Below are 15199 nucleotides of genomic sequence, written 5' to 3'. Positions count from 1 at the left end.
AGTCTTTATTAGGATGATGAAACCAAATAAATTCCCTGTTTGAGGAACATTTGGAAAAATCAAGATATTTATTTTGAATTTCCAGTAATTTTTCACAACGGAAAATAATATAACAACGTTTTATGAATGCATTTTCTTATCAGCTATATTATTTGTTTAAAATCGTATTTTTAGTCATAGACACAAGACCAAATCTGGTGTTTATCAAGTAACTGTCAATGATTTTGGATAAGTTATTGTTCGAGCAGTTGGAACCATTGGCATTTAATTTTAATGTTATTTTGGTTCAGAATACAAAGGCAGGGGGATTATTCTCCAATTGGGTTTTTGAATGCTTTGTTTCGAGCCAGAGTCATTAACGTGCATTTCTTCTGCACAAAAAAAGTATACCAGACTTCAGTTCAGATTATCTAAGGTAGTGACTTAAGTTTTTAAATACGGGAAGTTGTGACCCATATTTACTTCCAAAATTCTGTAGGAGGATATAAAAAGAAAAAGTTGGATGCTAAAGGCTATAGGTCTTTGTGACTTTTACCTGACAATGACTTGTCCATCTTAGCTTCTAAATCAACCTGAAAATGTTGTTATTTTCCTTCACATAGATCATTGATGGCAATAAAAGCACAAAGTGTAAGCATAATAGGCTAACCCAATGTCAAGTAATCCTTCTTCGTCTTTTGTCTGCTGATTAGATGAATATCCTTTTATTGCCATTCAAGTCATTCTATTCACTTTATTCCCCACAATAGAGTACCTCAGCTCCCTTATATAAGCTTACCCACATTCATGTTGAACACAAATCTGACAGAAAATATAGCACACTTCCCTGAACAATTTCTTTCATTTACCTTAAAAAGAATGCCTTCACCTGTGCAGCCAAATCCCTCTCCATCTGAGGGAGAGAAGCACAGGCAATTGAATAAAGACATTAGGGACATGGTCTCTGCAATCACTCACAGGGCCACTGATTTTCACAAATCAGGCTCAACCCACCACCATTTGGAGAAGGATGAGGAACATGGTTTGAGCATGGTCACCCTTGCAGGTAACAACAATGGTGCCACTATGAGAAGTGAGTTGGATGATAAATCAGGCACCCATTCTCATGGTGATGAGCCAGAGGCACTGAGCACCTTTGTTAACAGCAACTTCCAAGCCATCAACAATTCACTCATGTTTGGTGGAAGTTATCAGGCCAATGACCCTGGTGTGCACCTGGATATCTCAGATTTCTCCACTGAGTCTCACCAGAGCCACCACCACAAGGAAGAAAGACATGGGAAGAAGGGAAAGAAAATAGAGAAAAAAACTTCCAAACCCAAAGATTCATCATCATCATCATCATCTGATTCAGATTAATATTGGTACTGAAAGTATCAAACCTGTTGAGTGCCGGAGAATACATACGTTCAGAACCATTGTGCCTTGCTAGAATAGAACCACTTGTGTCCATTGTTAAGCACGCTAATCATATCTTATATCCTTAATATGTTTGAATAACCATGTTTTACTAATATGTTGCTTGTGTTTTTTTATTCTTTTCTTTGTGCTGTGTCAAGCAAAAGCAGAATTTAGTTTTCTCATCATATAATTGTATTCTCCATGCCAATGATTTATGCGTATATAGTGTATGCTATGGTGAATTTGGTTTGTGTATTTGACACAAATTTTAATAACTAGACAATTTTGCAAGTTTTGTTACAAAAGAAAAAGAATGAAATATTGTATTTCTTATTGAATGATAAAGAGAGAGTACAATTGATATATATAATTGTTCAGAACAATATAAAAAAGAAATATAATTATAAAAATATATGATCATAAATATACAGATATAAACAGAGAATAAAATAATTCCAATAATTTTGGTTTGAGACGTTATTGATCATTGATTAACTATACTGTGGTTGTCACTCCATAACAATGTTCAAGCCATTGGTGATTCGCTTAACCTTCTTCTGTATGTTTTTAACTTTTTAAGGATTGTCTTAGTCTAATAATCATTGTTTTCTTTGTGTTTTTTTTTTTTTCATTTTATTTTTAATGATAATTCTCCTAAAATTTTCATAAAAAAAATTATTATATTTACAAATTTATGATCATGTCTTTTTTAGAAGAATGATTTGTGAGTGTCATTAATTTAAGTCATTAAATATTTTTTTTAAGAATAAAAGAAAATAGTAAATTCAAATAAATATTAACAATTAATAGTAAGTTAGTGATTAATTTAAGTCATTAAATGATTTTTTTTTACTAATGAAAGAAAATAGTAAATTTAAATAAATATTAACTATTATAAATAGTAAGTTAGTGAAAAGATCAGTTCTACCAATTTGGAGGATAAATACCAAAATAGAGATTATTAATAGATTTAATGTTAATTTGTGCATATTAAGAACCACTAAAAATGGTAAAATCTTCCAGGAGTCAAATTTGCACACATACACCAAAATTTTCGAGTGTTTTGCACGAAAATATTTATTTTCAAATGTATCACTGAATGTGTATCCTTCTAATTTAATCACATTTTTAATAAAAGTAATACGTGATAGACTAAATGACTAAATTATATTGGACCATGGATGATATGGTGCTATTATAGTTCACCTATGATGTATGGTCAGAATGCAATAGCCATCAACGAGTTCCTAGACAAAAGATGGAGTGCTGTAAGATCTTAGTGTTAGTTTGATCTTATAAACACAAGATCTTAGTGCTGTAAGTTTTTTTTGTTTGATAATCACTGATTTTTCATGTATGAGTTTACTTAAAAACATACATTCAACCCCTCAATTAGGAGACACCTACAAATCAAGGAAATCGATAAGTGATAGCAATCAAATTGCAACATAAACAATGATGAAAACCATGCATCTTTGTCCTACAGATAACTCTTTCTGCTCAACAATTTCATACTCATTCCTGTGTGATTGACTATCTTTTCTGGAAATTAAGGAACTTGATGCCATAAGCAAATACTAAAACGAAAAGGAGGCAAAAAGCAACATGAGTTAATGCAACAACTCCAAGGAAGTCATGCTGAAAGCCCAAATTCCTGTCAAGGTAATCTTTTACTGTCATCACTCTAAAGCCAGGAACCTCTATGGGACTATTTTTGTCACCAACTTGGGATGTCACCAATCCATATATTGTCCATGCCACAGGAGACCCCCAATAATACCATCTCCACCATATTGGAATTTGCTGCATAATGAATGAAAAGTAACTTTTACTTTCACCAAAAGGCAATAAATTAAACAGTGCACTTAGGCTACATAAAAATGGTCTATTGTGTTAGGAATTTAAGTGAGTTGAAAGTTTTACATTGAATAAAAATGAAAAAGTTGAATAGTAAAAGAGAAATACAAGACCAAGAAATATTGAGTCTTTTAAGGTTTTATGATGAAAATGGTATCAAATATCTTATGAACAACTCATACATCAGTTTGTGGTCTATCTCAATAGAAATGATATTCCAACTCTGATATCAGAGTCTACCTCAGGATAAACAATTCCAACAAATTGAAATTTTAAACGTTTTCAAGGATTCATTGATGCCCTTAAAGGGTCACTTTTTATTCTAGGATCTCACATACAGTATGAACCTTGTTGGTTGGGTCCAAGGTTTTAAAAATTGGTCTACTACCATGATTTCAACCATGATATCGAGGCTCTTTAGCTTCCCATGCTGCAATAGTCATTTTATTCACAATTTCTCACTATGTCAAGGATCAAAAACAAAACTGCAATTTTGCAATTTAGAACCTTAGTTGGGTCTGGACACCATCATATAATATTCTTGAGTTAAAATTTAATCTTCTGCATGAAAGTGACTAGTTGTGTTTCTTTAGTCCTAATGCACATACAAATTGGTCCTTGAAACTACTAACATGCTAACAAGTTTACCTTACCAATGTTAGACAAGTTCATTTCCTAAATAACTAATTTATATAGACAAAAGCTTGATGAAAGAAACAAAATTTTTCTGTGGGTGGTCTGATTGGAGGTAGCAGAAATGGCTGAATAAACATTGCTAAGATAAATTCTGATAACATCTCTTTGAAGTGAACTTTAGATCTAACTCTTAAAAACGGACTTATAGGATAAAATTTGTACCTACGTATATACTACAATTTTGTTTTATCTCTAGTCAATCTAGGATCTCCAATATATATAAGAAGAGAACAAGTTACTCAAATCCCATCCCATCCTCATCCTTTACTTTTTTTTCTTTATCTAACTGTTAAACGTTAATTACTTATCATAACAATTATATTAAGAAAAAAATGAAATGTTAAAAGGAGGAGTAAATTTTTCAGAGTTAATATAGGATGGATACATAATAAATATATATTCTGAATACATGTGTGTGTGATAACTGTTGTAATAGACATACATACCGTTCTTGGGATAAGAAAACCAGAGAACAGGTTCCAGAAATTGATGAAGAAGGACATAACAATTGCAGCAATTTGATAGTTTGGTGTCAGAGCTACAGTCATCATTCCATACAGTGTGAAGTACATAAAGCACATGAATATGAAGTAATAGAACCACAAAAAATTTTCAAAACGTGGTTCAAACCCAATCATCAAGTAGAGAATAATGGAATAGGCTAGACTCTGAGTTCCAACATAAATTACTTCGATTGCTACCTGCAAAAAAGTGCTTTTTCTTAATGAATTGTCCAACTTTGATAATTTATTTAATAGATGCTTTCTTCTACCTGACCAATTGCATAAGGCAATTCTGAGTACATTCCTGCGGCTCTTTCACGGTATAGAACTGTTCTTTCTATTGCAACAACAGGTTGAACACTGTTAGTGTTGGAGGCTCCAAGGAAAAATACTGATGCATACATAGCTCCAAGGAGATTCAACAGGTCCTGCTCCTTTTGACTGTAGAAATTATATTTACTGTCAATTTTTTATCATGCACAAACAAGAGTTCTTATTGATGGTCTTATTGTTACCTATCTAAATTATATGCAATTGTTACCATGGACAGAAAACATGTTCATTCTTCAACTCTAAAGTTGAAGTATCTGTTCAAAGGCCTACCACACCATTTAGGTTCCGAAATAAGTAGTTCCTCAACAAATCTAGTGTTTCCAGGAATGGTATCTTGGGGTAAGCATGTGGTGCACAATAATGCTAAGTTCTCTTGGATAAAACCGTGTCATTGTTTTTGAAGTTGGAAATAATGTAGATGTTAACAAGTACTAATCTGTGAGTGAAATTGCTTTTCAACTTACGTCTTTTTTCCTTTGTCCCAATAAATAAGTCCAAAAATGATACCAATAACTATTGTGACGAAGAATCTGATGGCATTATACTCTGGATTCCTCCAATAGGAGCAATTCTGCTTCCAGAAGCAAGCTTTACATTGAGAAACAAATGACTGAGAGTATTTAGTGGGAAAGTAAAGGTCCTTTGTTCCAGGTACTGGTGTGCATATTTCCTTAATAAGTTCCTGGTTCTTTCTGGAAAAGGGTTATCAAAGTATCTGTGTAAAACATCATGAGAAAGTACAGATAAATTTGGACAAGAAGCAGGAATTTCTACAAATACAACCACTAGTGCCACTTACTGATAAAGGTCTGACTTAGCATATAATTCTGCAAAGTCCACATTATGTTGAGACTCAAAAGCAGAAGCAGTGATCTCCAGCATCCATGTAGCTGGATTATATCCATCTTTAATCTTAGGAACTCCTGTGATACCCTTTGAATGATTCATTCACAATTAGTGAGATTACTGGCACATACTGATTCAAAAAATTTAGACATTATAACAGCAGAGGTTTACCTCAAAGTAATCAATAAGATTCTGAGAATTCCGACCAAGGGGACCACCATACATCACTTGTCCACCTATCTTCATCAAAAGCAGCTGACATAAAGATGTAATTCAAGGGTGAGTGAGTATCGTGCCTTAAAAACCATTACAAAAAATAAACTCCCACATTGGTTCCCAAGATTTCAATAGTTTTTTTAGACATTGACTTTATAAAACTCTTGTGGGGTTTTACTGCTAAATAGATTTCAGTATTCACCTCATCGAAATTTTCAAATATATCAATGCTTGGTTGATGAATTGTGCAGACAACAGTTCGACCTGTATCCACTGTATTTCTGACAGTACGCATAACAACTGCTGCAGCTCTAGCATCTAAACCGGTTGTTGGTTCATCCATAAAAATAATGGAAGGATTTGCAACCAATTCTACAGCAATGGTGAGCCTCTTTCTCTGCTCCGTTGATAAGCCATTTATTCCAGGAAGGCCTACTATGAAATGCCTCACTGAGTGGAGCTCAACCAGCTCTAGAATTTCTTCAATGAACATCTGTAAAATAGGAACTAAATTAGTAGACTGTGACATTTCAAAGTAGACAGACACATAAAGAGCCAATGCTAGGAAGTTTAACATGAAAACTGCTTAAAGAAAACCATACCTTTCTTGTTTCTTTATTAACCTCGTTACTGAGACGCAGCCAAGCAGAAAACACAAGAGATTCGTAGACTGTAACATTTGGGGAATGTATATCATTTTGTTCACAGTAACCACTGATCCGAGCAAACGTTGCCTGGTTTTTGGGATAACCAGATATGCTGATGCTCCCCTCAATATAACCACCTGTTTTCCTTCCTGCAAGAACATCCATCAAGGTGGTTTTCCCAGCACCACTTACACCAACTAATGCTGTTAAAATCCCAGGCCTGAAAGCACCACTTATGTCTCTTAGTAGTTGGAGTTTATTCTCTTCAATTCCTTGTTTCTTCATTTCCTGACAACAAATTACCAAATTGTTATCTTTTTGAAGGTCTCTATGCAGTTCGTTTCTATGTGCAGTTAGATTGGTTAATTTTATGTTCTACAGAAAGTTATTAGGTGGTGTAAGTGCATTTGACTCTTGGTGTCAATTGTCTCATTTAGAGACACACATACACAACTGCTAATTATGGAATCATGGTGAAATTTTGTTTCAGTGCAAGGGGGAAAATCTGGCATGGCCAGGAATATGCAAAAAATCAAAGAAAATGATAAAAAAATTGTATAAAATTTTATCTAGAATTAGAGGGTATGATTGAAGTGGTACTAGAGGAGGGAATTGGAGGTTACAAGTGGCATATCGATGAAATAATTCACATCTTGAAATGCAAGTGACAGAGGCCTGAAGGGCAGCACCATTCCCTTCTTTGATTTTGTATTCACTGGAGCTTTAGGAATTGAGCTATGAGCACTTTTTCTTACTTCCATATCAATACCTGTAATAATTACAACTGTCTTTGTGTTTATTTCCAATATATGTGAATGGCACATTACTCAAACATTTAGGTGTATAGACAAAAGCAATCAATATTTAACATACAACATACTAGTGACAATTTTTTTTACCGGAGGGTATAAAGTAGTTTATGTAAAATATAAATGTTGTCTTTTTATGATCTCATTGCTGATTATTTGAAGAGAAAATCAAACATTACCTTCAAACGAATTGCCAACTGAAGCTGAACTGTGCTCTGTGGTTCCAGCTGCCATATTTTCTACTAAGGATGAAGCAAATGTGCTTTTCTTTGGGTCTTCATCTTCCATTATAATAGCTTTTGAATTTCCAAAGGCTGCAATTTGTTTTCAAAGCAATATCAGAGGATGCTTCAATAGAATGGTTTTTAGGATGGTCAGTTTCTACCATGGAGCAATGCTCTCTTGATCTGGTTTTCTGTCTGGTTTTTTTATTTTTTGTTATGTTTAAAAAATAAGCATCTTGCTAATCTTCGTTTATACTTCAAAAAAAAAAATCTATCACAAATTCTTCTATTAAGAAGATTTAGATTTATATGATTTGCCTATCTACCATAGGAAATTATGTTGTATCCATCATATGATCCATGTAACCTGACCCCACCTAATAGGAAAAATATGTTGTTTTTTATTTGACAGAAATTTTAGAACAATATAAAAAAACATCGTATTAAGCATGTAATGTAACACAAAGCAATACAGTAATGAAACTTACGATTCAAATACGTTAGAGCCAGAATGAAAAAAATGTTGAAAAGCAAAGAAAATCCTATAAGGGCAGCCACAGATATCCAGTACCAATAGTCTTCTGTAAAAATGCCTCTAGCATTAAGAAAAGCCTTCCCAACTGTGGGCTCAGGGATCCTTGGGTCAATATTTTTCTGTCAAAAGTGAAGAATCAGCAACAAATTAATAATGATCTTGTGTTTATAAGATCAAAGAAACACTAAGATCTTACAGCACTCCATCTTTTGTCTAGGAACTCGTTGATGGCTATTGCATTCTGACCATACATCATAGGTGAACTATAATAGCACCATATCATCCATGGTCCAATATCCTCTATAAATGGACAGAGGTTGGAGTAATCAGTTTAAATGAGACAATTTCACATGAAAGAGATAATATTAAATATCTGGAGTATGTGATATTGATAGTATAAAGAATAACTGTTGCTTACTTCTTGAAACAGTAAATCCGCTTAGGACAAAAACAAGTAAAATTGTGAAGGAACCAAGTGTGTGTGCCACAACTTTTGTCCTTCCAACTGCAGCAATAAAGCGGAATAGGGCCAGAGCCATTTGATTCACACAGAAGAATGCCAATAACTGACGAAAAAACCTGTGACAGGTTATAAGTGAACCAATTATTGCATTTCAATGCCATTGAGAAACTCAGTATCTAGATATTGTATTCGCGTACCTACTAGCTGCAGGAGCAAAGCCAATAGTATAATAAGTGAGGATGACCCATAATCCTGATTCCAATAGAGAGAGAGGAACTCTGAGAACCCAAATGGGCAATGCAAAAGCCCATGCTGGAAAAAAGAATAAATCTCTCTGCTTGTAGAAAATGGGAAGTTTGATGACTGTCATTGAAAGTTCAGCCACTCCATTGAACATTATATTGATGAGGCTGAAAAATAGTGCACCATAGTATTTTCCTGCACCTTCAAGTTGACCATGCTTCATTTCTGTTCTAAAAAACACTGACATGGCAATCAGAGCCATCATAGTAATCTGAAAAGTCTTGAATATGTATAAGAAATAGTTGCGCTTCATCAAAAGCCACTCTCTTGAAAAGCATGCCTTGAAGAGTTCCCATTTGGAGATGCCATACTTTTCCTTCACCAATGCAGCGCGATGGCTTTCATTAGAATCGTATGGAACTTTAATCTTTTCATGTAGTTGCTGACCGATACTGTAATTCTTGAAATGGGCTACAAACTCAGGCACTGTGACATATTGGTAAGGAATGTCCCTTCTGAACCAGTACTGTTCTTGGTCCTTTTTGGAAGTTACCTCTTGTAAGAAGTCTGCAACTCCTTTCCTTTCTGGGCATTTGAAGCCCACACTTTCGAAAAAATGCAGAACACTCTCACGGGGACCTTGGTAGACAATCTCACCTTCTGAAAGCAATATTATGTCATCAAAAAGTTCATATGTTTCTGGTGCAGGCTGCAGAAGAGCGATTATCATGGTAACATCCATTATATGGACCATCTGCCTCATAAACCTCACAATTTGGAAGGTTGTTGAACTATCCAAACCAGTTGAAATTTCATCCATGAAGAATGCTTTTGCAGGGCCTGCCAACATCTCACCTGCATTCATGTTATGTAAGCTCTTGTTTATGAGAACTGCAAAATGGATGATTCTGCAAAGGAATCTAATCTAATATTACATAGATAATTTTCCTCTCAAAACTCCATGGTATAATCATCTAGACCATAGTCTAGAAACCACAGGCACAGCATAGGACACAAATACAGTACAACGTGCACATTTTAGAAATCGTCAGACACAACAAAAATGTAACATTAATTCGAAGTTATGGTATAACAAGATGCTTGTGAGTGAAATTTTGTATCTACATACCAGTTGTTAAACGCTTCTTTTGTCCACCAGAAATGCCCCTTTTCATCTCATCTCCCACCAAAATATCAGCACATATTTCCAATCCAAGAATCTGTTGCATTGCAAGAAAAAGTCAGATGACAGAACTTGAAGTTTGGTGGCCTATACCTGTGACTAGCAAGGAAAATGATTCAAAACAAGTGTGACCAAACCTTTAGAATGTAATCAGTAACAAGACTTGTTTCTTGACCTTCCATTGCGGTGGCTTTCATGAAAGCATCTATCTCAGGATCTGGTTTAATGCCGGCTGCTATTTCCCGTCTCGACAACTCTTCCAGCATATCATACCTTGTTCCTACTCCCAGGCACCGTCCAGAAAAGTCCAGTGTCTCTCTCACTGTCATCTCTCCATAGTGAAGATCATGCTGACTGATATATGCACATGTTCTTTCGGGAACAAACTCTGACAATTCATGACCACAGTAAGTGACTCTTCCTGACACCTGCCCAGAAATTCTCTCATGGAGTTCATATCACAAATCAACTCTACAATCTCAAGTTAACTATGCAAAAAGGTATTTTACAATTCATTATCATTCTTAATATCATAGTGATATGTGAACAACTCATTAATCAAAATCTTCCTTTCCTGCTGAACCTCCCTCATTAGTAGAGTTTTCTATACAAAATAACAAAGCATGTTATATAAACTAAACATACATTTTTTTGGAAAAAGAGTCTTGTGTATAGGATGATGGAGGAAGCATTTGAGCAGTGTAACAAATTTTTAAAATTTTCAAGGCATTACCAAATGTGTAATAAACTGTAACATGATATATATTGTTGGGGTACTAATGAATTTTCTTTTTTCATTGGGATGACAAAAAGAGCATTTTTTTTATTATTATTTTATGTATTTCTATGAATTCCCATAAAAAAAATAAATTTTGTTAGACACCAAAGAAATGAATTATTGATAAAAATAAGGGAAGAAGAGGATATGCAACCCTTAAATCCTTGTCCATTTTTCCAGAAAGTGCCTTCAGAAATGTAGTTTTTCCTGATCCTGGAGGTCCCAAAAGCAGAGTCATTCTGCAGAGACAGAAAGAAAGTTAAATTTAGTTACTAAAAGAATCAATTAGGTACTACAGTTTGTGATGGACTTTTTGAAAGTGACTTGTAGGAATTAATATAGCAATAAATTTGATAAATGGATTAATTACCTACTTATCTTTTTATTAAGCAATAATTATCTTACTTCTTATGCCTTAATTGTCAAATTACCAAAACATTTAGCAAATGACTCACATCAATATTAATTTCAAGATACTCAATTTTATAAAAATATTTGATATTTTTTATATACTATAATTTATTTTTAGTGATAAACCATTTATAAACATGTTTAAATTTTATTTTATAATTTTTTGAAAACAAAAAATTGTCACAAAAATATTTTTTATAAAATAATCTAAATAAAATATGCATTAACCAAAACAAAATCTACCCTCATCTCCTTTTGATGTCAAATTTGGTTCACATATGGTATTGTTCAAATTTCTATTCATAAATTGGTACATATGATATGAGGAATATTAGAATTTGTATACTTAAATGGAAACATGACGATAATGAAGAATAACCATTTCTAATAATTACACGTATGGAAATTATTATTTAGAGTCACTAAAATAGGTTTAATCCATATATGTACAATAACATGAATTAAATTAGAAAAATAATAAAGTAAAAAACTGATAAATTTTGATCAGATCTGGTGTTATGTAACCCTCTAAGTGTTGGATGGAATCATAAATTTACGCACTAAATCGTTTTCAAAGTTATTAATTATAATTTTAAAAAATAAATAAAAATAATTATATTTTAGTTAAACATAGGCAAATTTTGTAATTTACATATCAAATTATTATGTATCAAAATTGAAATTTAATTTAATTACGTGACATAAATTTTAAAAACTAAATATATTTTAATTTTTTTAAGTTGAGGGATAATTAATTTGTTTAACTTTAGAGAAAAAAAAATTACTTCACTTCTGGAATTGATCTCGGTGGTCAATTTTTCAACTTTAGCACTGTCCAAACTTTTACACAAAAGCAGCAAGATGACTAGATGCATTGAATTCATTCATTTACGAAACATATATATTAAATATTTTATTTTAAACTATCATTTTTAAAAATAAAAATTAATTGGTTTGGTAGGTAAATAGTTTGTATTACAATAATAATAATTCAACAAAAAACTTAATATTATAAATTAACTAAAAATATAATTTAATTATTAGTGTTAATTTTTTTATCTATTTGTACAGAATTAAATATAATTAATAACTTAATATAATTTATTTAAAAATATATAAATAAATTAAAATTAAAAGTTTTGTGTGATGGGTTCTTTTGAATATATTGGAACCCAGTAAAATCTTAGAAAAATGAAAATGAATAACAAAATTTAAAATCTTATCATTTAGGTATTAAAATCCTACATATTCCTAAAATAAAATGAATAGAATCAAACCCTTATCATGTCTAGTGAGATACACAAGACCCTGTAGAATATGCACATTATAAAGATTGAAATTATACACTAATTAGGTACCTTGATGGTTTCACAATTCCACTAATATCTTTGAGAATCTCGACAACTTTTTCTTGAAGAATCTTCACAGCCTTTGTGTTTTTAGGCAAAATCTGAAGAAATCCCAAAACTCCAAACAGAAGGCTTACAAGATAATTCACCAATACCTGGTGAAAAAAAACAGATTCATGTTATGCAAAGCATGTAATTCATCTACATGTTGCAAAAACCAGAACAGAAAACTGATAAAATCATCAGTTAAGAAATCACTGAATACTTTCTCTATTGAATATCATGTTTAGGATATTAGGTAGTGTAAAATACTAATCATGATTGGAAAAACTAAGAACATGTAATAGAAAAAACAACCTTGTTTGTTGTTGAACATACCTGTATTGCATTGATGGTAGAATTGAAGAGTGTTGGTAGTGCCCTGCTTCCAACATATGCATCCCCTTCAACTGATAAGTGCTCATACCTTACTTCAATCTGGGGAATCTCAATGCTTACCCTATAACAACAAAAGCAACTAAGATCAAACAAACAAAGGAAAGGTTTGAACAGAACACAGATGGAGTATATAGGACCAAAACATTCAAAAGGGTACCTATCAATTCTATCCCTCATCCTACGGAGGAAACTCTCATTGTTCTCTTCTGCAGTTCCTACTATGTTCTCAAGGATATGCTTCTTTTCCTGCACTCCAAGCTTGGTGATGTCAACCTCTTCATAGTTCACTCCTCCATTATCCAAAACTTGCTTCAAAATGACTCTCCTCATTCTATCATATGTTGGAAGCCTTTTCAAAGCCTCCCACTTCAGCTCCTCCTCTTCTTCTATTTCCCTTACACCTCTATGGAACACATCATTCTCTCCATTCACTGCCTCATCAAACCTTGCTGATGATGAACAACTCCTCTTTCCTTCACTCCTTGGCCTCACACCATCTCCTCCAACACCACCCTCTTCTTCTGTTGCCATATCAATCAAACTATGCCTCCCTTTTGTCAGTGTTGTAGTTCTAACTCAGTGTCTCTCTGTGACCTTTCTTCAAACACTAAATGAATGAACTTTGATAGAAACAGTGATTAACCACTCTCACTCACATGTTCCAACATGGTGGTACAAGGAAATTGGAACCATTTTGGCTTCCAAATCATGGAATCACTCTGATGAGATGCAAATATTACTACTTGGCATCACAGAAAAATCTTGCTATGGAAGAAGTGTTTATGTAGGTGAAAGTATAGAAGGTGAAAACAAAGTGTGATGTGGACAAAGAAATAGGTTATGATAAATTTGTAGCTTGCAATTGTTACCAAACCATACCATGTCAAAACTTGTTATTAATTATAGGGTTCTATTTGGCCGACTATGAAAATTGCGACGAGTGTAATAATCCATTAACTAAGAGTGATTCAATGAGACAAAAAATTCTGAATTCAATATTTTATTAATGATAAGATTTTACATTCTTTTTTTATTTGGTTTTAGCATGCACACAATTAGGAGGTGACAACTGGCATTATTTTGCAAATTAATAATAATTATCCAAATGACTTCAATGGATATTTTTCCAACTTCAAATTCATTGGATACAGTTGTTTATGTAAGATATTTTACACCATCAATTAATTAAAAATCAGTTTTCATATAGTTTCTATAGAAGTTATTATTAAATAGAGTAGATTTCCTATTAATCTTTTATCATCTAAGTTATGTTCTTCCTTTCTTTTTTTGTTCAAGTTCTTTTTTTTTCTTGTCTAAGTCATGTGAATGGATACATGTTGAAATGTCAACTCTTTGTCATAATTATCTGACCTTAGTATATAATTAAATTCATTAATTATTAATAAATGACTTTCATTACTTTTATTAATTTTTAATTAATGGCTATTATCTTTATTAATTGCCCATTAATAATTGTTATTGTTCATATTAATTATTAATTAATTATTGTTTCAGATTTGTCCTGTATTTTCTTTTTAGATGGGCCTAATTAGGGATGGCAAAAAAATCCGCGTCTGTGGATATTCGTGGCTAAAATCCGCAATAATTAGTATCCGCGGATATTTATTATCCGTTACCCATGGGTAGCGGATATTTTAATACCCGCTTATAATCGGGTCGGGTTCGGGTACTACACTATCCGACTCGCGGATACCCGTTACCCGCTAAAAAAGTTGAAAAGACATTTTTATCCTTCCTTATGTTATGTTTAAGAAGCTAGGTTTTAATTTTTATTAATTTGAATTTATGTTTTAACTTTTATTTACTTATCCATTTAATTTATTTGGATATATGTTTTAAATATTATTTGAATTTTTTTTTGCAATTTAATTTTGGATTTCATTTAAAATCTTAAAAAATATCCAACAGGGTTGAAAAAAATCTACGGGTTGAAAACAGATATCCAACGGATATTCGCGGGTTGAAAAAAATTCGCGGATTTTTTTTAGGCGCGGATATCCGACGGGTAGCAGGTCGGGTTTCGGGTATAATTTTATCTGGCGGGTCGGATTCGGATATCACACTATCCGACCCGAATCCAACCCATTGTCATCCCTAGGCCTAATTCTTGTTTGACCATATGATCGTACCAATTAGAGCTGTCAAAACGGTAACCCGGCTCAACCCGGCCCGGCCCACCACGGGTTGGTCACTTAGTGAGTCAACCCAACCCGGCTCATTTATTAGCGAGCCAGAAAAACTTGAAC

The 15199-nt window shown here is 33.1% G+C and overlaps 2 protein-coding genes across 2 annotated transcripts; one reads left to right on the top strand and one right to left on the bottom strand.

Annotated features, from left to right (window-relative positions):
- The first annotated feature begins 107 nt into the window (after positions 1–107).
- LOC106771565 lies at positions 108–1673 on the top strand. The gene has a single exon (XM_014657557.2). The coding sequence runs from the start codon at positions 787–789 to the stop codon at positions 1357–1359; it is 573 nt and encodes a 190-aa protein (XP_014513043.2). The 5' UTR covers positions 108–786; the 3' UTR covers positions 1360–1673.
- Positions 1674–2595: 922 nt separating this feature from the next.
- LOC106770103 (pleiotropic drug resistance protein 2) lies at positions 2596–13783 on the bottom strand. Its single transcript, XM_022785657.1, has 20 exons — positions 13090–13783; positions 12873–12993; positions 12504–12649; positions 10889–10973; positions 10094–10384; positions 9903–9993; positions 8728–9628; positions 8486–8646; positions 8264–8367; positions 8021–8186; positions 7488–7622; positions 7123–7268; positions 6455–6787; positions 6055–6345; positions 5808–5891; positions 5590–5723; positions 5255–5482; positions 4727–4898; positions 4401–4655; positions 2596–3204 (listed from the first exon to the last, which is right to left on the bottom strand). Exons 1-20 carry the CDS (start codon positions 13461–13463, stop codon positions 2935–2937), a joined length of 4488 nt encoding a protein of 1495 aa, XP_022641378.1. The 5' UTR covers positions 13464–13783; the 3' UTR covers positions 2596–2934.
- Between the last annotated feature and the right edge of the window lie 1416 nt (positions 13784–15199).

Source organism: Vigna radiata, chromosome 8, assembly GCF_000741045.1.
Source record: "Vigna radiata var. radiata cultivar VC1973A chromosome 8, Vradiata_ver6, whole genome shotgun sequence".
Classification (NCBI taxonomy): Eukaryota; Viridiplantae; Streptophyta; class Magnoliopsida; order Fabales; family Fabaceae; genus Vigna; species Vigna radiata.
The sequence above is the reverse complement of the archived record's forward strand: the minus strand, read 5'-3'. Positions and strand labels throughout refer to the sequence as shown.

Bases quoted from the DNA above. Each gene is read 5' to 3' on its own strand.
- LOC106770103 (XM_022785657.1), bottom strand. From the start codon at position 13,463: ATGGCAACAGAAGAAGAGGGTGGTGTTGGAGGAGATGGTGTGAGGCCA. The intron at 8,368-8,485 runs GTAAGCAACAGT...GTCCATTTATAG, and splicing joins CGGATTTACTGTTTCAAGAA to AGGATATTGGACCATGGATG. The intron at 4,656-4,726 runs GTAGAAGAAAGC...ACTTTTTTGCAG, and splicing joins TGCCTTATGCAATTGGTCAG to GTAGCAATCGAAGTAATTTA.
- LOC106771565 (XM_014657557.2), top strand. From the start codon at position 787: ATGTTGAACACAAATCTGACAGAAAATATAGCACACTTCCCTGAACAA.